A 21,682-nucleotide genomic window follows, 5' to 3' on the forward strand; every position below is an offset into this window, starting at 1 on the left:
GTATCAGTCAATGATTTCACCCCCTCAAAACTATTTTACCTAAAACCGAAAATGTTTTTAGTTCATTTTGTTGTTTTAAAATGAACTGCATATTTGTATACTGGTGTATATTGATTATGGAGCAAGTAACAGACATATACTTTTGGTAATTATTAAATGTCACAGCGCACTTCAACTTCCTGTGATGTTTAAAAAACACCTGTATGATGAGAGCAGCCACAACTTGGAATTTTTTGTAGGAAACTCATGATTGTAGGAAACGGCTCGACTACTTTCTGCTTGTAAGCGAGGCACAAGATCAGCCCATAGCATGAGACATGTTCTGATAACAGAGACTAATTTATAGGAAACAGATTTGAATGCAGAGGAATCTCTCCAGTGAGTCACTGCTGGAAGACTGTGGTTTGGGAATAGAGCGGGAACACTGGAATTGCTTGCTGTAACCTGAGAGAGACGGACAGAGTGGGAGAGAACTGGCAGAAAGGACAGGACACGGATTGTCAACATCCACCCTTCCTTTGCAGACGGCCTCTCGGAAGGATTTGCAGTGACTTTTTCAAATGATTGGCAGTTAGCGCCTGGAAAGGTGGCTCAGGTCCAAGAGCAAATCACTCCCCTCTATTATTCCCAGAATCGGAAGTGTCCCATTCCACATTACAAGCAGGTACGGAAATGGACCTGTTAACTGCTTTGGTTTGTTCTTGTGAAAAGCATCTGGCAGAGAATGAAAGCTAATCACGACCGGTTGTTTGGAGAAAGACGCTTGCTCTGATGGGTCTGGAGGTGGGGCGACCCAGTGTTTGAGATGATGGTGGGATGGTGAGAAAGAAAATGCATCCATGATGTCATATGCAAGAACATCTGTATCTGATTGGTGTCCCTCTCAGAGGGTTCACGTTTTTACAGCATCACGTGTTGACATGTTGACATTAGGATATCCTCAAATGTGTTTTGGTGTTTGTGGGCCAAATTTCACACTTCTGTCCCTTGTGAATGCCTAATAGTCATGAACGAGCATATTTTAGTAAGTACTGTTTTAGGAGACAAAGGCAGTTTGTCAAGTGAACTAACTACTGAATATTTCGTTATATAATGTTTTTGTTAATGATTCAGATGTGTATTCACAGCATAAAAAAAATGTCAAATAAAAAGTGTTACTTGATGGTTATAAGACATGGCAGAGTCATTGAAAACAGTAGACATTTTTTTCAAAACCCTATAAAAGCAACATGCTAAGTACATTTATGAACTTGTATTTTAAACTAGATTATTTTTCTTCAATGCAAACACTCTTATTTGTCATTGACTCACATTTACATTTCTTGCACACTCTATTTGAGTTTGTGTGAGTGTGTGGATACACATTGTCTGTGCTCCACAATGTGGGTTTAGAGGTTTATTCAGTATAATAGCATTTTAAATAAACAGCCCTTGCTTGGAACAGGCTTCGCTTTATGTGGCTGATAGTTGCAGCCCAAGCCAGAGAAGGCAGCTGTCATATATCTGTGCAAACACTGAGTTCGGAAATTGAGAATTATGTCACTGGAATGGCAAGCTTGTGTGAGGGGAACCGGCAGGCAGGCCTGTTTTCCCATGAGTCCACTGCTGCCAGTAGAGAGTTACTGAATTGTTACGTGAGTCTGAAGCTAAATCTTACCTTATGTTTGGGGCACTTGTTTCTGTCTGTTTTTCTTTGACACTCTCGAATACTTTGTGTTTCTTCTCCTGCATTAATCTGATGTATGTTCCCTTCAGATGATGCTCTTCATTATTTCAGTGGCTTTGTCCACATTTGTGGTCTCTGGACCTCCTGTTGGACACGCTAATTTTCTCCTACAACACGCGCGGCCTCAAGTTAAGCCATATGTGACACAGTTCTTTGCTTCTGAGGCCTGGAGCAACTTGAGCGTGCAGCTTTGACGGTCTAAGTCAAATAAATAATGTCCTTTAAATAATGTTATGGGTTCAGTGTAAGCTGTAAACAGTTCACCTTTTTTACCATCACGTTGTTTCAAACTCATATGACTTTTTGTGTGTGTGTGTGTGTGTGAAACACAAAAAGGGACATTTTGAACTCTTGTTTTTAATGTTCTTTTTTTGCAATTATTTTTTTGCAATAAATAAAATTTCATAAAAGCGCTATAAAAGCCAGAGAAACAGATTAAATTTATGTCAGTATTCACTGAAAATCTTGACATCAACCACAGTTCTCCTTTGTGTTTATGAGAGTTCATCGGAGTATGACATTCTCATTACAGTTGGAGAGATTTTCACAAGATGTTTTTAAAGGGATAGTTCACCCCAAAACTACAATTATTTCATTATTTCCTTGTTAAGTTAGAAATTATTCTTTTTAATCAATTTTTTCCCATTACAGTTGTGCTCATAAGTTTGCAGACCCCTTGCAGAATATGCTAAATGCTTTGCTTATTTGCATATTCTGCAAGGGGGTATGTAAACGTATCAGCTCAACTGTGTCTGTTACACTAGCTACAGTTTTCATTTGTTTACTTTTGTTTTCTACTTTGAAACAGTACAACTACTTGTTGTACTGTATACTAGTAGTTAAAACTTGTATTGAACTTGGAGTATTATTTCAATAAAACTGAAGCATGTGTTTGTAACAGAGTGATATTCTGAAAAAGAAAAGTGAAAAACATTCACTTTTTGACCTCTGGCTACATCTGTCATTTTTGACTGTAATCAAAGCTCTGCTGCCAACCTGGCTTTCATCCTTCAGAAATGTGTTCAGATCTCTTCAGAGCTGCCAGATTAATACTCATGAACCTGTTCCTGGTCTGTATCGTAGCCAGGAAACCTGCACCTCCATCCAACCGTGCCTCTGGCCAGACCACTGCGGTCATCAGTGTGTTCTCTCCCATCCTTGTGGAAAAGCCTCGAATATATAATATAAAAAATACATTATAAAATACATTTTAAACACACATCATCTCCTTTCACTTATTCTTTACATGGAGCCAATCTGTGGGACTCCTCTATCAGTCGAACGTATTTTTGCTATATAAATCTACAGGTCAGAGTAAACAATCTTAAATATTGTTGTTACACAGAGAAAGATGTGACTTCTACACATATGCGTGATTGCCATATGTGTTTCCGTCCTCCTTATTCACATATGTTTCAATGGAAATGAATGGAACACCAAAGTCTGCTTTGACCGCACATTCACCCATGGTAAAATGACTGTAATGCATTTCAAAATATGCCTTGATCTGCGGCTCTTAGTGGTATTGTGTTTCCATTGGTGTTTTTTGGCTTCATTTTGGGACTTGATTTATATCTTTTTGTACCTATCAGCTGACACGACACGTTTGATATATATAACCTTTGGTCCTTGCAATCTTTCCACCAATAACAGTAATGCTGTGAGTGACGGCTGTTTTGGCTTCTGTATCAGAGTCTGAAATGTGTTGGAGATTCTTCTTCATCAGGCTTCATCAAAACAGCTTGTTGCACAGTGGAGCAAGGCTTATTTGAGTTGGCAGGCTGATGGCAGCAAGCAGAAGAAAAACGTACAACTTCCCGTTTCTACTGAATTACATCCAGCTCGCTGCTGCTAGGTATTGAAATTCTGTCAGTAAGCGGCTCGTTTTTACAGTCGTGGTTTCTGTTCAAGTGTGTGTTCTGCTCTACCTCAAAGTCCATACAGGTCAACCTGTTCACTCCCTCTCCTTTTTTTTCCTCCCTCTTTCTTTTTGTCTTGAACCATTTTCTCATTAATCTCTCTTTTCTTTCAGATTCATTCTTTAGTTTTATTTCTCACTCTCTGCTTCATTTCTTTCACTCACTCTCTTTCTACTCTGGAAAGAGCCTTTCAGCAAGGTCAGTGTTTTTAGAGCAGGGCGAAGGGAAGCCACACAACTAGAGCTGCACTAAAGCAAAACGGCCAATTAACTTTCTATTTAATCATGCATTATATTGTAATGAAGGTACTCTGTAATGATCCATGGTATTTTGTGCTTAAGTTAACTTTTTTCTTTTCATCTTTTAATTTTGTCAGATGCTGCATTTATTTATTTATTTTTGCAGTTCACGTTCTGTTCATTTCAGCTTCTTAAAGAAAATGAGAAGATTCTGTTCAGATGGCAGTCTTCTCAAGTGTGTGATACAAAGTTAATGTACCAATGCGCATAATAGATTTACACTTAAAAATGGGTTTGGAAAATCTCAAAGGATTCTCATCAAACTCAGTCAAAGCTCTAAACTCAGCACCCTGTATCATGCACATTTTTTTTAATTATTATTTTACGTTGCCCCTCTCGCATGTATGAACAAGTTCAATAAGCAATGTGGAACATGCGAGTGAAGTTTTGTTCCATGTTGCTTTTAAAACTAAATAAAATGAAGGTGATTATTTGTCCATAAAATGTTATTTCTCAGTAAAATAGCTTAAGCACATACATTTAGAGAGGAGCGAAGCAAAAGAAAAAAAACACTTTCTTTGACCACATAAAATGTTGTTTTTCTTTGATACTAAATTTCAATTGATTGTGAATAAAATAACCTCTGATATGTGTGCTCATGGATTTATACACTGTGATGATAAATAAAAAATCTGGCTACAGTTTTCATTCATAAAAATTTGTCTTGAGTGAGAATTTCCAGGAATACAGTGAAATAAAGTTAGTTGCAGTTTGCTTTGGTGACAGAGGCTGATGGCTACAACATATTGTCCTGGGAAATTCTAAATGGCACATTTCCCAGTGATGTTCAGTCCCTACTCTCTTATATTTTATAGGATAAAACAGACCTCATAAAAATTATTTTATAGTGTATTAATTCCAGGACTTTGAAACAGACAGAAAAACACTGCAAATCATGATACAGATGGTTAGTTATTGAAGTACAGTAGCACAGGTCTAGTGATGGTACAGTATAATGTGAACTGTGAATTCTATACATTTTATTATATGTACATTTTTACAGTTTGATTACAGGTATTTTTAAATCGAAGGTCCAGTTTTAGTTTAAATAAAAGATCTAATTTGTTAAATGTCATATTTGTGATGCATTGTGTCCTGATCCCATTGCCGAAACTCTCCTGTCTCTTTCTACTTCTGAATACAATTCTAAAAAGCCCATTGAGTGTGGAATTGTGACATTCATCAGAAGGAGTGAGTCTGTATCTAGATCTCTTCAGATGTTACATTTCCTCTCAGAAAGTGATTATAAACTTTCCTACAACATCCTACTTCTTCCAGGAAATCTGAAACTGTGTCTGTTTGATTATTTTAGTGATTTAATTTAAGCACTAATTAGAGGTCCAAGCACCAAAGCTGCTGGAATCAGTTGTGTTTGTACTGATTTTCTTCTTCCTCTTTGTTTATTTTTTTACTCTAAAAGAGTTTGTCAGAGACCATAAATTGCAGAGACCCCAAAATCAGTAGAACAGTGTGTACTGTATACATACAGGATATATCCTTTGGACATTATAATAAGCAAATTTACACTTTTGCAATAACTCGTAATACCACTTGGACTAAAATATAATTTTTTCCCCCCTCTGAACCCTTGCCCTGAATTAAATATTTATATGGATCTTATGATTGTATATTTCCCAAACTCGCCCCTTTGTTTGTTTTCTAAGACGTTTTATATGTATCACCTAGAGATGGTAATGAAAAAAAGTTGAAAGATTTATAAAACCATTTCACAGAATCAAGCCAGTTTATTTTTTGATGAGACTGCTTATGACTAAATGAGTCCACGCAAAGTAAAAACTTGTTACACATAGACAAAGGATGCAAGCATTTGATCAAAAAGTGAAAATTTGGTTTACATTTTCTGTGGTGTAAATGCTATCTTGAACTAAACATTATAAAGATGCCAAATTTCACCAATTTTATGGAACTAGGGGGCGCTGTAACTTAAGAAAACCTTAAATCTGTGCAACTGTGATGGGAAAAAAAAAACTTGATCCACAACAATTGTATCCACATGGTCTGTTCTTTCAAATTTCGCAATTGTGGTCCAGCCTGCTTGGACAAAAGTTGTTGCCACTTGTGGCTATATTTTAGTAGTAATTGCACAGATGTCAGCAAACATAGACATACTAATACAGTCAATAAGGCCTCAGATGGTGTGCGGTTTAGCCACAGCTACCAGCACACACAAACCACACATTTCTGACCTCAATAAATCCCCCACACACACCACAAAACGACGGCAGGAGAATACTTTCACATGTCGCGTGCTGCACTCTTTCTCTCTCTAGGATCATGTACTGAGACTGTTTTTCATTTTTGTATTGCATTTGCAAGTCTTGGAAGTAATTATGAATGATCTTGTGTCTTTCAGAGATCATTGATGACCTTGCTCAGCTTGTGGACAAGACGGACAGCCGCATCAAAAATGAGACACACAGAGTCAAGCTGTTGGACACCAAGTCTGCTTCCTGCGGTGAGTTTTCTGCATCTGTAGAGCCACTGAAGCCCTGGTTTTATGTAACAATAAGGCTGTCAATCGTTCAGATTTACAGCCATGTCTCTTTTTCTGTCCCTTCTCTGCTCCCTTCTGCTTCTAGTGCAATCTGCAGAACTGAAAGGGTTTAAGTCTACTGCCTGTAAACGGCAAAGTTAGATCTGCAAATTATGGTCGGTCTCAGTGCTGTGAGCTCTTACAGGCCCATCTGCATGTGATCTGTGTGTTTGTTATTGGAGCGGCAGTAAAGGTGAGATCAGGCTGAGACATTTAGAGAGGTCATTTACACAGATTTCTGGAAAGTTCTGCAAGACGGTGAGTTTTCTGAAGAACATCATGAGGACTCTTCAAGATAATGAAAGAGGACTGGGGCTGTCGTGGTTCAAAATGACAAGTAAACACCGTAAAAGTTGCCAACATTTATTCACCATTATGTGAACAGATTGTTCTTCTGAATCAGATCGTTTCAGTGAACTGGTTAAACTCATGAATCTCATGCACTCTGGAGCTGGGCAATATGAACGAACAAAAAAAAAAAGTATACAAACATATCATACTATTTTTAGGCTGAATGGCAATATAGATTTTTTTTTTTTTATTATTTTCTGTTTGAAAAAAAGCACATCCTGCCAGTCCTACAAACAATGTACATACTGAAGGCTATGAAAAGAAAAAATAGTGAATGTAATCTCACTGGCTATAGTATGTGCAAAATAAAAGTGGGTTCAAATCACATTACATTCTATTAAAACTTAACTATTAAAAAACAAATGAAATGCCTTTTAATGCAGAATTAAAATTAATAAATAAAAAATGGAAATAAATAATAACAAAAGCACAGACTCAATGTTAGTGGTAAGAAGAACAGACCTTCACTCATCTAAGAATAGTAACTTTATTAGCCTAGAGTTGAGTTACCCCATTACAAATTTCCCTTTACAGTTACTGCTATCATAAAATACACTTACATTAAGTTTTTTAGAATTCTATATATGGCACATATAATGTTCAGTAACAAATATTTTAGCAAAATATGTATTTTAGTCAGAATTAGTGCACTCCTGTTTTATTGCACTCTGTTTGTGCTTCGTTTGTTTCTGCTCACTTGGTTTTCAGATGCACTCGTAACATTAAACTATATATTGATATAAGCTGTATTGCCTCATCCTGTATTGTTTCTAAAAATCTATTGATATATCATAGAAACTCGATATTCCACAGCCCTACTCAGAAGGGCATTTCACGCTGTGCTTAACTCCGGGTTATCATCATTCTAAACCTCGCTTTTAACCCCGAGTATAGGTACGTTTCACACGTGTAATTTCGAAGCAGTGTTAGAATGTTATGGCTAGATGCTTAGCAACAGACACCCAATCACGTGCCTCATATTCACATGCTTTGGACAGTCACGGAAACACTGTGTGTTGTACAAACAGTCAAGTTGTGTCCCACATTTGTCTCGTTAATGAAACTGGCACAGCAAATATGCAAATAAGAACGTTAAGACAGGGTTTAGGAATCATCTTATGAGCATTCCAGATTATTTGTTAACTCCGGGTAAATTATGAGCAGTGTATAAAGTAACCCAGGATTCTGTTTACCCTGGGTTCTGAATGACCCAGGGTTGACTTGTTCAAGTGTGAATCACTCTGTGATCTCAAGATTTCACATGACTTTAGGAGACTTAATATACAGGCATATATAACATAAGACATATAGTCTTCCACATAGGAGGAGTTATTATACAGCATTTATTTCTTTTTGAAGCTTTGAAACAGTGTTTTGATACAGTGTTTAAATTTTCTTGCGTGTGTGTTTGGAATGACATTGGGGTTGAGGAAATGATGACAGGAATTTCATTTATGGGTGAACTATTGCTTTAATTGCATTTTCTGTGATGTGATCAATGACTGCTGCCTCTCAGATTTCTCAAGTTTTGTGCACGCCAACCATGCCTGGCCCGCTTAAATCATTTCACATGTGGTAAATGTTCAAGCATGTCTGCATACTTGAGCAGCAGACACAAAATATCTGTCTTCATTAAGCTCTTCATTAAAGGAATACCCCCCCCCCCCCCCCCCCCCAAAAAAAAAATCCTTTGATTATTTACTCACCCTCATGTTTGTATTTCAGCAGAATATCTAAGCTGCTCTTTTCTGTGCCGTGAAAGTGAACCGCGATCAAGGGTTGTCAGACCTGAAGCATCTGGAATTGACATATATGAATGAATATAATTTATAAACTATTCTATGAATATTTCAGAATTTTAGTCTGTTCCTCGCACAAAGCCATCATATGGCTTCAAAGGCTTATTTTTTTTTCTGTATCTTGGCTGCTCCTGTTTACAAAATTCTATATATATTGCATAGTATTCAAAGAGCAGCTTAAACATTCTGCTAAAGATCTCATTCTTTCGCAGAAAAAATAGTCATACTTCATCTCCTGTTTTGTTCAGCCATAAGGATTTGAAACATAATGGTGAGTAAATGTCGGCATGTGCTCAATTTTGGGTGAACTAACACTGTAATGCTGGTGTCTTTGGGGAATGAGAGACGGTCATCAAATTTGCTCTGACTACAAACCTTTTTGCTGCAACTGGTTATACATTTGACAAATGTCAAACATGGCATAATAATTTTCTTTTTGTCATTGCTGTTGACAGGTAGATGGTAGAGCTTGTATTTCCAGAAATTTTCTTTCTCAAATGATATCAAGACATTATTTTTAAATTAGCTTTTTGTAGATATGAAATTGGTCATGAATGAATGAATTTTTATTATGGTCATGAGAATGTGAAAGGTTATTTTTTTCTATTATGAGAGCCAGTCTGACTACTTCACTCCTAATTGTCTTATAAAGATCCATCTCAAATTTTCCTGGGAAATAAATACATTGCCGCTCTTGGTCCTTCTCCTCTAATGTCACACATAATTCCATTTGTTTGTCCAGAGGACTCTACAGACTGAAGTTTGTTTGCAGATCCCAGAGCTGGAGGCCAGAGTTGCAGAGTTTTGCATTGATACTCTTTCTCGCTCCTTTATTTCTCTACCACTCGTCTTCTCGTCCCGCGTCTGCTTTTAACACCTAAGCATATTCATGTATTCAGTGAAGGGGGGGTGAAGGAGGGCTTGATGAATGGAAAAATTCCTCTCTGCCTTGTTGTCCGTACCCCACTTTTTTTTCCCTTTTTTTTTTTTGGTCTATTCTTTCAACTTGTGTCCTCTGACTCGCTTCACTCCTCACGTTGCCCAACTTTGTTTGACACTTGTCTTTGTCTTGTGGAAAGAAAATGTTGAAAAATAACATGCCACAACACTTTTAAAGCTGTCTGATCATTCTCTCCTGTGGGCACACCATGTTTTTAGAGTGTCTCTCTCCTGTATTTGTCTTATTTTCAGACTAAATGAGTGTTCACATTATATGTTGTTTGTTCTAGAAGAGGGTATTTTACATATAATATCAGTAGTTCTGTTGTATCTGTAAGTGTCTACTAATTTTCTATCTATTGTCTATTCTGTTTTTAATTCATCCAGCTGGTTAAAACTGCCTGTGTTTTGGTGTGTATATGTGTTTTTGGTGTGTATAATCTATAAATGGCCTTTACTGACAAAAATCTTTCTGACCCTAAACATTTGAATGGTAGTGTATAGATATATGACTTCATCTTTACGTCAGACTTTAGCAGTCAAATGCCAAAATAATAGCCAAATGTGTCATCATATTGTAATGTATGAAGTCTGATGTTATTTCATTCGCGTAATTCGTTTTTAATTTGTTTACATTCTACAGCCGAATACTTTACAACTGTCCTCTTTGGAAAGATGAAAAAAGGGATATTTGGAACGACATTGACAGGCAGAGGAAAATTATCTGGTCAGAAAACAGTTGAAGTTGAGGCTTATGTTTTGAGTCTTCAAGCCCCTGAATATGACAAGTTGAAGTTTAGATCCTCACAGGTCTCTCTTTCTCCCTCGGCTTTGATTTTAAATAAATAAAGGACAATTGGGAAGAATGTGTGTCCTTTGTTCTGCCCCCTGGGTGGCCACACAAGTCTTCTGCCCTCTGTGCACACTAATCTATTTGTCTAGCAAATATTATTGTTGTCATTGGGGCAGCGTGATTGGGTTACAGAGCTTATTTGAATACTTATAGAACTGTGACAGTTTGGCAGAGGTGAAAAAGAGGAGCAAACAGACAAGCCTGGGTGTGAAGCTCACTTTAAAGCGTAGAAGTCTGACAGTGTGAATGATGGTTTGTTTTACAAAACGTCCTTTAGGCTGATTTAAATCTGAATGACATTTCACCATTTGGTATTTAATACAGAAAAGAACATGTTCACTTGGAGAGTAAAACTTTTCCCTTCATCTTGTAAAATGTCTTTCTACGGGTTTACCAGCTCAGATTGAAAGACCTTTTTTTGTTTGATATTTCACATCTCTTGCCAGTTTTCTTTTAAATAAATGTGGAATTGTCCAGTGGGATAGGGGTCTGTTCTCTAAAAATCTGACATTGTTCCTTGTTACAGTCTAAATTATTTCCTAACTCACACCCTTCTAACACAGGCTTTGGTAGATCATATTTTTTTTTATGATACCAGCGTAAGTTAGTTCAGCACAGCTTCCTTTTGCCCTGTGCCTCAGTGCAGGCCAGCTGGCGCTGTGATCTCCAGTGGGAACACACAGCCACCGAGCCAAACTATGAGAGAAATGTAAACTAAAGTACTGAATCAGGCTGCAAATACAGTACCAGCCATGTGTCAAAAATCCTGTCTGATTAGCCGATATGAGCATGTTTTGAAAAGACGCGACTGATGATGGCGCGTCTGCTATGTTAGAGAGTTTGCACAAACAAAGGAAGCACTGAAGTTAGGCACGCTTGAGACAAGCATCGTCAGAAAATGTGTGTATTGAAAAAATGTGTATGGGTGACCTGAGAGTAACTTTTCTAGGATGATTTTAAAGGTGAAAAATATATTGTGTCATTCTAGTTTAATGGATACATTTTATTACAGTAGCTGTAAGTGTTTTTATTGTGTCTCATTATTCACTTAAGAATAGAAGAGGTGCAGTTTTATTTAATATTTTATAACAAATTCTAAATTCGTTAATTATTATAAAATGTTATATATTAAAATCAGGTACATTTTGGACTTTTCTTATTAACAAAATATGTCAATGAGTCAATTTGGCATTTATATGTACAGTTTTTGTGTTTTGTTTGATTAATAACACAGAATTGCTGTCTGTATTATTTCTGTCATACCTAACATTTTAGAAAAACTTTATTTCTAGATCAGAAATGTAATCAATTTTAAGATTTTTAAATGACATTCTGAGGTGTAGCTACTGTATCAGATAACATTAGCAAACCAGTCAGTATTTGAACATTTTAATTCAGAAACATACCTAAATTGTGTTATCCAATAGACTTGGTTGAGGATTTGAAAATTTTAAGATGTGATAAATATTTTAGTATTGATGCGAAAAATAGTTTTTACAAATTTCAAGAGATCGGATTTGCATGAAATGAATCACCCTTAGATTAAATAGCCTGCTATTAGATGTTGTAATCAGTGTTATTGTAATGAAAAGCAATTGGCAGCTCTTAACAAATTTTATTTTAATTTTATTAAAGCACTAATAAAACACACCCAGATTCAATATATCATTAAATGCATTTTGTTACAAGCCTAACTGTATAACTGTAGGCTTACCTTATAAACAAAACTAAGTGGGCTAATGTGTAATGCTCACAGTCACAGTTCATAGTTGTGGTTTTATTGGCATTTCAGTACTTCAAACGTGTCTCATTTTAGAGTCGGAGCTATCAGCTTTGTAAAAGCCGATCTCTAACACATGTAAGAATGTTCTGGTTGATGTGAGTGACTCACAGGAGATGAGACATCCTCTCCGACACCTTAGTGACACGGAGTATATGAGAAAATTGACTATCGGAAGGATTAATGAAAGGCAGATGCATCGCTGAAAGTTTCACCACATTTTGTTTGTCATTCTCAGCATCAGTTAGTGTTGATCTTGAGTTTGAATTAAACACAGGGCTAAGAGCCCCATCTAGGAGTCATTACTGTGTTTATTTTAATGAGTGATCATTGAAAAATGCAAATAATGAATGGAATAAAATGAATAAACTATTTAAATTATAGTTAGGCATTTTTGAAGTGTTTCAGGAAGTCAGAAATGTAGATTACTTTATAGTTTCTCTGAGAAACAGATCATAGTCAGAGAATATAAACAACAGATTTATGAAGTTTCTGCGGTGTGGCTTGTAGGGGATGCACATGTGCTAAAGATCAGTGTGTTTTTGCATGGCTAAAGATGAATTTAAATGTGCACACACACAACTATTCACTGTTGGGGCATCTTCTACTCAAAAAGCGTGAAGTTCATTCATTCAATTGTTTTGTGTGTGTTTTTCAATCAGGAATGCTGGTGGTGATTGTTCTTCTCCTCATCGCCATCGTTGTCGTGGCTGCTTGGAAGACTTAATGAAGAGGACGTTCCTGAAGAGAAGACGGCACATATACAGACTCCGGAGACTATTAGAAAACCCGTCTTTGAGGTGAACGAGAGATACTGTTTATGTAAACACACATCTACTGTATAAAACCCTCTCCTGTCCCCTTTTACATTTCTGAAAGTAATGGAACCCATGACTGGCATAAAGCCAAGGAATGGACCACTATGAAGAACTAAAATTCTTAGCTCCTCAGATAATGATCAAAGTAGGATTCGGAATGGAAAGAAAAATAGAAAAGAGCTTTGAAAGGTTTTGAATAGTATTATGAAAATAACCATGAGCTCGAGATGCTCCAAGGGGGGAAAACCTATTTAAATTCTTTGTTTGGCATTGAAGAAAATGATCCGTATCCATCTTGTAAACAAGGTCTGAGTCACAAAGCAATACAAAATATATGTATATACAGTATAATTAAAATGTATTATCTCTTAACTTCTCTTTCATTATCCACTAAACTGCATTTACAGTTCAGATTCTATTTTGTAAGTAAAAAATGAAATACTTGATTTTGTCATTAATGTCATAAATTGTTTTTAGCCTGAAAATGTGATGGTTAGAAATTCTAATAAATGTAGTTGGTCAGCTTGGTCTCAGCTGTTTTGTTGGTAAATTTTTAATTAGCACAAATGTTAGTGCTGATCATTTGTCACATTAGGTCATATTTCCTAAAATCTTTAAATCTTTTTTTTTTTTAAACCAAATTTATATGAGGGGGGAAAAAATGAAAAGGCACACTAGTAACGTTTTGAGATTTTATTCCAAATGAATGCTGAATGTAGTTCTACCAGGTTGGTGTTCAGTAGTTATCTTCTCCTCTGGAGTTTAATCACAACCATCTAAACATCCACAAACTGTAAAAAAAAAAAAATAGTAAAAAGACATAAAAAAAAATCCACAAAGTCTTGTGTCATTAAATATTTTCTTATAATAACCATAATATATTAGTATGCACTGTAAAACAATATTGCAGACGTCTTGTATTTGCCACAGCTAAATTTACAATTCATAATATGAACAAGAAGCAATGTATGTAAGGTCTGCTGGTAATGTCAAATACAGGAGCCATCTTTCCACTGCTGCGAAAAGTCAAAACTGAACATAAATTTACATCATTGGAATACGTAAAATAAAAGGAGTGTGCACTAAGATACTGAGTGCCAAACAAAATACATTTACATGTGCTGTTACGGTTATTGTTTGTAACCAGTAAATGCAGCATATGTATAAATATCGGTATGTCATACATCGTGTACATTTACAAGAAATAATCATTGAGTAAAGATGATAATTACTGCACACGTAAACCGTTCATCAAATCCGACTTTTTTTTTGGTATTTGATGCTGAAATGATCAGTTCTTGCAGTTTATTTTCTTAATGATCTGTGAAGGACTGACCACACAAGCAAATGTTAAATGACCCTCAAAGATCAGTGGAAAAGCTGTACTTTAGAGAACGTCCGTCTCATTAGTAACAAAATAAATGTGTGTGTGTGTGTGTGTATGAGCAGCGTTTCTCACAGTGAAGAGAATTCTCTATTGTAGTGAAACATTACTGTGCATGCATTCCTACATTCACAGATGCTAAATGGACATGGAAATGTTTAAGGAGAGATGCCGTTGCTTTACAAACCTAAATACTAGTTAAAGGTAATTCGTACACTTCTAAATACTGTTTTACACACAAGGAAAAATACTAACTATACACACCATTCTACCAACACTTCCAGGACTTCCGAAAAGGCCTGTTTATACAGTGGACTCGTCGCACTGACGTTCTGTTTTAACAAAAGGACATCGTCATCCATGTCTGGACTATAAACAATTGAATCAGAGCATCAAATGGAGCAAGAAATGCTGTTTGTATTTAGAGTTAGCAACCTCAATCATCATGTCTTATACAAAAATATACATGGTGGTTTTATTCCAAGTTCAAAAATAATTGTAAATGCATGCTAATAATTTTAGGATTTGTACAAGCATGCTATTACATTTTTATAGATCCTAAATCAGTTTGCAACACTTATGTGTACAGATTTGTTTTTCTTGTTGTAAAGAAGTTGTGGCATGATTCACAACACATTGCTTAAACAGAAAAAAAGTAGTATGTTTGTGTCTGTTGAAGAGAATGGGTACTACTTTAAAAATGTACAAAGCTTATTTTCAGCAATTGTTAGATGATTTCTTTATCTTTGAATCAGCGAACTCTGGGCCACCGACAATCAAAAGGGAATCAGAAACATGTACATTGAACAGAAACCTCGATTTGTGTTTGTTGTGCATTTGCTGGGACAGTTTCAGAGTCTGTAGTGTCTGGGTACAAACCAGCAGCACCAGTCTTCAAAGGTTAGTAGTGTTATATGAAATATACATGTTACACTGTACAAGAGCTTTTCTGTGTTGTCCTTTTCATTTTGTTTGCATCTGTATTTAATGAAAAACCGCTCAACGAAAATTCCAAAAATTTAATGAATAATTATAAAAAATAATATGCACAAATATATGCATACAATTGTGTGATTTTCATGTATGTTGTTGCAAAGTCATACTTTTTCAAATACTTTTTTTAGACCTTGAAAAAAGAATATTTTAAATTGGCTGAAGAAGAGCAAGTTATTTTGAAATGTCATATAAAAAAATCCTTCCGAAAACAGAATTTTGAAATCTCTGAAATGTTGGCATCTCAGATGCCGTTATGCATAAGTTAGCGCATATGAATTTTTAAATGCAAAACTCATTAATGAAGTTTTTTTTTGTAATGAAGAGGCATGCTGAAAGACGATTCCTATATATTTTTTTGCTCTACATTTTTTTTTAAGTATCAATCCTCAATCCCCAGGTTGTTTTAGAATATTAAATATGGCTTAATCTGATTCTCAACCAGACTGAAACCGTCCAAAATGGATCTGAAAGCCATTTAACATAAAATACCTTTCTTTATGCTGAACACAGGTGCAAAGTTGGCAAACAGCAAACAAATCTTGAAGGAAACAAATAAGAAATGAAAACTGCATCGTGAACTCCTTCACACATGTTCCTATTTAAAAAAAAAAAAGTTAATATTCTCTTCATGCCTTTATTCAAAGCAGCGATGTTTAGTCCCTCTTTTTCTTCTCTTCTCTTCCTTTCCCTTATGATGTTTTCATCCACCACTCGTCTGTTGTTTCTCTGTCCAGCTTCTGATAACCACCTCTTTCCTTTCCCCCTCACTATGCTTTCTTGCATTTTCCTTTCTTCTCCCGCTGCTGAAACTTCCGAAGTCTTCGAGCCCAAGTGTCCCTCCATTGAATGACCAGACTGCCCTTGTCTGCCACCACTCCGCTCTGTCCAGGGGAATCCTCATCATTGCCCAGCAGCAGGTACTTTTTGCCGGGCTTGATCTTTGGGCACTTGCAGGCCACGTCCTTTGCTCTGACCCACAAAAACTGATCCCCCCTACGAATTCGGCTTTCTCCCTGTTTGTAGACAGAGATGATGTTGACGGTGAACTTCCACCACTCGCTGGCTTTGTCTGCCTTTAGGATGTGGACCTGAACAGCTGGTAGAATAACAGAAAATAGAAAACAGAATTAGATATTTTTCCAGTATTAATACTGATGGGTAACATTGTAAATTGTAGCAGTTTCGACAATGTTCTTTTCAAATAAAAATATTTAAAACTTTAAAAACGTTAACATTTAAAACTACTTTAGACAAAGTTAATTGAGAAATTATATTTTTTGTACTTTTTGTTTAACATGTTTAACCTTGACATTTGGCTATTTGCACAACATATACAAATTTGTTCATTTATGTACACAATGAGCCCTGAAAGTCTCAGAAGACTAGTGTAAATGTTTCCATTTTGCATATTTCTAATTTAATACAATTGTTTCCATTACAAATTCTATTATTTGCATAATTTAAGTGAAAAGTTGGATTGAAAAAAAGCTAATTCATTTCAGAATCTCTTAGTATTTGTTACCCTGGACCACAAAATCAGTCATAAGTTGCACGGGTATATTTGTAGCAATAGCCAATAATACATTGAATGGGTGAAAATGTTTCTTTTATGCCAAAAATCATTAGGACATTAAGTAAAGATCATGTTTCATGAAGATATTTTGTAAATTTCCTACCTTAAATATATCAAAACTTAATTTTTGATTAGTAATATGCATTTGCTAAGAACTTCATTTGGACAACTTTAAAGGCGATTTTCTCAATATTTAGTTTTTTTTGCCCCATTAGACTCCAGATATTCAAATAGTAGTATCTCGGCCAAATATTGTCCTAACAAACTATACATCAATGGAAAGCTGATTTATTTAACTTTCAGATGATGCATAAATCTTAATTTAAAAAAATGGACCCTTATGGCTGGTTTTGTGGTCCAGGGTCACATTTGGTTTTGATTTGTGGCCTAGATCTAAAAGGCTAAATTGTTTCTTCTTCTTTTTTGTTCATTCCCAGTTTAAATAAAATTTTAAATTACCAATTTTGTGTGTGATTTTAGATTTCTGGATGCCTCTGCACATGTAAATTTTATGCTAAAATCTGTGCTGAATAAATAAATGTACACACCATGCACCATAGAAATGCTGCAATACACTGCTCCCGTGTGCCTAAATTTACAGCCACAATTGAAATGATAGTTCAGCCGTGGATTCAGAGTCTGGTTCTAATTCTGATTAAGTCGTTTGTATCGTCTTAGTTGCCTCAACCTTCAGTTTAAAGTGCTTTTAAATAAAGCATGTAACTCAAACCCCGCCGCAGTTTGAGATTCCTTGCAAGTGTGAATCCTCAAAATCTGCTTAAACTGCCTGTAGACTCATGCTGTTCCCCTTTCATTATTAATAGCCTTCAAGTGCTTTGTAAGGTGACTTTGAAAAAAAGGACCAGCAAAACGGGCAGATTTAATTTAATCTGTGTAATGCTTTGCGCTTGGCTGAAGACTGAGACTGTATCATGCAAGCTAATGTTTGGTGATCTACGTATCTGTCTATTTACATACTTTACTCAACATTTTAAAGGCTAGTGTTAGAGTATGCACGTCACTGGACCCATATTAAGTTGTTTTCCCCTGATGGGTAGAAAGAAGGAAATGCTGTTATTATTCTCACCATCAAGTTGTTTCAAAACTGTGCCATTTTGTTTCTTCTGTGGAACACAGAGGGTGAATTTTTGAAGTTCTCTTACATATAATTGAATGTAAATCAGTGAATTAAAGTGGTTCATTTGATTTGTTAATAATATTCCAAATATTCTGAAGCTGTATGATAGCTTTGTGTAAGTGAAATTTAAGCTGTTCACTAAAAACTTGATATCTAGTCTAGCTCTCCTTAGCTTGTTCCTGAGAGATGCAGCAATGTGCGATTCATGAACTAATTCTTTGGAGCCAGATCTTTTCAATGAATGATTTGTTCAAGAATTCACTCTTCTGACTCTCAAGCTCACTTCCTTAATGATTCACAACAGCTAACAGTTTACTGGAGAGTCATTTTGATCAGTTTCACAAATAAAAGTATTTATATGACTTCAGAAATTTTTGAGTTTAAGCCTTATTAACTTGTCAAGATATTCTTCAGAAAGTCATCTTTTGTGTTCTACATAAGAATAAAATAAAATTGGAACAACATGAAGGTGAGTACTGTAAACTTTTTTTTTTTTTTTTTTTCGCCAAAAAACATCACAAATGAAATTGAATAAACTTTTAACTTTATGTCAGTGTCACCATTTGGAAAGGTGGAAGTCATTTATCTAGTGACTGCAACATGTCACAGTCTGTGGAGGCCCAGCTGTGGTCAGGATTCCTGTGGTGTTTTATGGGTAATGTGCCAGTGAGGCATAAGGCTGTAAATATCATGCCACAAAGGCCCCGATTCCCCTATAAGTCTTTTAGATGACTCCATCTTCAAGTTCAATACCATTTCCAGCCATTTCCCCCCATGCTGCTGTAGCATAAAGCCCCCCTGATGCTCGAGAAGGCAGAAGGAAAGTGGATTAGGTTTAATGCTCAGAATGTGGGAGTTTATCCTAGATTGTTCACTTTTCTGTAAAGAGGGAGCTGGCCGGCTCTCCGTAACTGAGGACAACTGTAAATTGAATGCAGCGGGGGACCATATTATCTGGATAAATTCTTAAATGAGTAATGGCAGTGTAGAAAGGAGAACATGCAAAGCCGGTCTACAGGAGGTAATGACATGAGTATTCATCACATAAGATGCAGCTACCAGTGTGTGCCAGACCTCCTCTCTACACTGCAGGGATCCCCCATAAATGCTTACTGTAGTTATATATTATAAAAAAAAGTTTTCGTGAAGGCTATAGTTCCTTATGTATATATATATATATATATATATATATATATATATATATATATATATATATATATATATATATATATAAACAAACTATAAATATATAAATTTATGGGTCAATGACAACGCTCATTTTTTTCTGGCTGGATCTATTAATTTATTTTTAAAAATCATTAAATAATGCTATTCATGCATACAGTGATTAGAATAAAAATTTCTTATATGATGAGCATTGTTTTAATTTCTGAATTGATATTAATGTTGATATTTTGGGGAGCATAAAGTAAAATGCATCAGGGTAATACAAGTTTCCTGATATCATAATGAAGTTCTGTAAAATTTCTGGAGAAAAAAACCTACTATGATGTATATTAATGCTTAAAAACCAAAGTAATGTTGTGCACACAACATGCAGAATATACAGGAAAAAATACAATAAGTCTCTTAAAAAATCTTTTTTTAAAATGACAAGGCAAGATTAGTTCAGTTTGTAAAGTGTCATGTGGTACAATTTCCCCAAAACATAATATCTATAAATAAATAATCCACGATATTTGATATTAACAAATATATATGAAGAATGTGTACACTCTCATCTATTCAGTGTGTGAGGAAGATTTCTGCTAAAAAATACTTTTTCTTGATTAGTTAAATTACATTTTTTATGATTTTAGCCATTACATTTAAACCTTGAAAATGATTTGAATGATTTTAAACAAATTTAAAACCATTTGAAAACACCATTAATACAAATAATAAATTTTGTTTCTTGTCAAATGTGTGGGGTTTTTAAAATTGTGGACACTATTAATTGACATTGACCCATATAATAACTATATCAAAGATTATGGTAAAATGTTTTTGTATTGGAGTATACATTTTATTAATGTTCAAAAATATTACAATCTATATTTGATGTATTTTATTTACCATCAATAAATGACCTATGCTGACTGAAATAAATCAAAAGAGCTGTCAAAATGCTCTGGCTGTTATTAAATCTGCTAAGCTCTTTAAGTTCCACGGGGTCTCGCATGACTGATGAAACGGCCCCACCTCTGTAGGAGAGGGGCTGCACATCTGCTCCTTTTCATGGACAAGAGAGGGCCTGCTGCCCCAAGGAATGCAGGACAGGGACATGCTCTTCCCTTAATGAGGATATCTGTGAGCACTTCGGTCCCTTCTGCCCGTCACACTGCCATGGCTTGATCCGCTTTGGGCTCAAATACCTGCTGGGCTGTCCGTCAACGCAGCCTCCCGTAAACCCTTCACTAATGGCCTTTCCTCCTGTTTGATCTTTTGACTTTCTTCTTGAAAGCCCTAAGTAAGCCATCACTACAATATACCAACACTGAGGGGGCTCGAGGGAATTCAGCTTTAGATGAAGAATAAAGATGTTATCGAGGGCAAAGATTTGAGCCACCTGCGTGAATGTGGGAGTGCGGTACAGTGTTGTGTGCACTTTTCTCACTCACCGTAATCTTTCTTGCAGTACTTCTTCATATTGATCTTCACCTTGCCTTTGGAAGCTTTGCAGTAGGATTCACAATCTAAAGTTGCAGGTTAAAAGAAGAAAGGAAGGGCAAAAAAAAAAACACAATTATAGAATGGAAAAGAGGGAACGTTGTCAAAAAAAGAGACACTTCTGCAAACTACACATCTATCCTAAAGCCCTGGCCTGTTGTGACACCCATCTGCCTAGTTTAATTGTGAGGCTGTAATAGGGCTTGTGAGGCATTCAGCGAAGTGTCTTTTGCTCCTTAGAAAAGCAGGAGACAAAAGGTCCCTCTCGTTCTGCTCTCTGGATGTCTGGACCCTCCCCTGCTCTGATGGGAGCCCTCTAAGGCCAAGCGTATTGTGCCACCCAGCAATTTTTTTTTTTTTTTTTTTTTTTTTTAGCTCCATGCTAATTTCTCACCCTTGTCTCCACTGTCAGTGCCATGATGGGCCTGATTAGGGCTTTTTGAATCACGACTACTCCCTCCCGGTCCTGTCAACCCACCCTGTACGTCTGTCCTAATGCCGCCCTCCCCCATCGCAACCCCTGAAGACCATTTCAACCTTTGGCATTTATTGGTTCGGCACTCAGGGAGGTGGCGGTGAAGGGGGAGCAAGGGTTGTCCGAGCACAAAGGGAGGTCAGGGGGGAAATTAGCAGCGCATAAAGTATTTAAAAAGCGTGTTGTAAAAATAAAGAAGAAACGTGTCGTTTCGGTCAAGAGTTTCGTTTCAGATTGCGGTACTTTTTTTTTTTAGCATGTCCAGATAAATAACTAAACCGAAAGTGAGTTGCGCCTCAGTTGCTGTACGACGACACAGACATGATTAATTCATTAAAAAAACACCTCTTTGGAGCATGCAGATGTTTAAATGGAGAATATTTCTCTTGCCGTTCCCCTTACGCCCCA

General features: G+C 36.1%; 2 protein-coding genes across 6 annotated transcripts in view; one reads left to right on the forward strand and one right to left on the reverse strand.

Annotated features, from left to right (window-relative positions):
* LOC306845308 (syntaxin-8-like) overlaps window positions 1-21,682 on the forward strand; it is a 118,617-nt gene that overhangs the window by 50,994 nt on the left and 45,941 nt on the right. The window contains exons 7-10 of one of the 5 annotated variants that reach the window (XR_013781980.1): window positions 6,319-6,420; window positions 12,883-13,020; window positions 14,558-14,626; window positions 14,707-15,622. Coding sequence is in view for 3 of the 5 variants with exons in the window: in XM_079378004.1 (XP_079234130.1) it covers window positions 6,319-6,572 (254 nt within the window). In the remaining 2 variants the exon portion in view is untranslated. Of the gene's footprint in view, window positions 1-6,318; window positions 7,299-8,860; window positions 8,920-12,882; window positions 13,834-14,557; window positions 14,627-14,706; window positions 15,623-21,682 lie in introns of those variants that run through there. The other 4 variants (XM_079378006.1, XR_013781979.1, XM_079378005.1 and 1 more) reach the window with 4 other exon arrangements.
* LOC306845307 (netrin-1-like) overlaps window positions 13,717-21,682 on the reverse strand; it is a 66,318-nt gene continuing 58,352 nt past the window's right edge. Inside the window, exons 5-6 of the mRNA XM_079378003.1 lie at window positions 20,751-20,825; window positions 13,717-16,514 (exon numbers count right to left, since the gene is read on the reverse strand). Coding sequence (XP_079234129.1) covers window positions 16,186-16,514; window positions 20,751-20,825 — 404 coding nt within the window. The 3' untranslated portion in view covers window positions 13,717-16,185. The remainder of the gene's footprint in view (window positions 16,515-20,750; window positions 20,826-21,682) is intronic.

The sequence above is a fragment of the Barbus barbus genome (assembly GCF_936440315.1).
Source record: "Barbus barbus genome assembly, chromosome: 25".
Classification (NCBI taxonomy): Eukaryota; Metazoa; Chordata; class Actinopteri; order Cypriniformes; family Cyprinidae; genus Barbus; species Barbus barbus.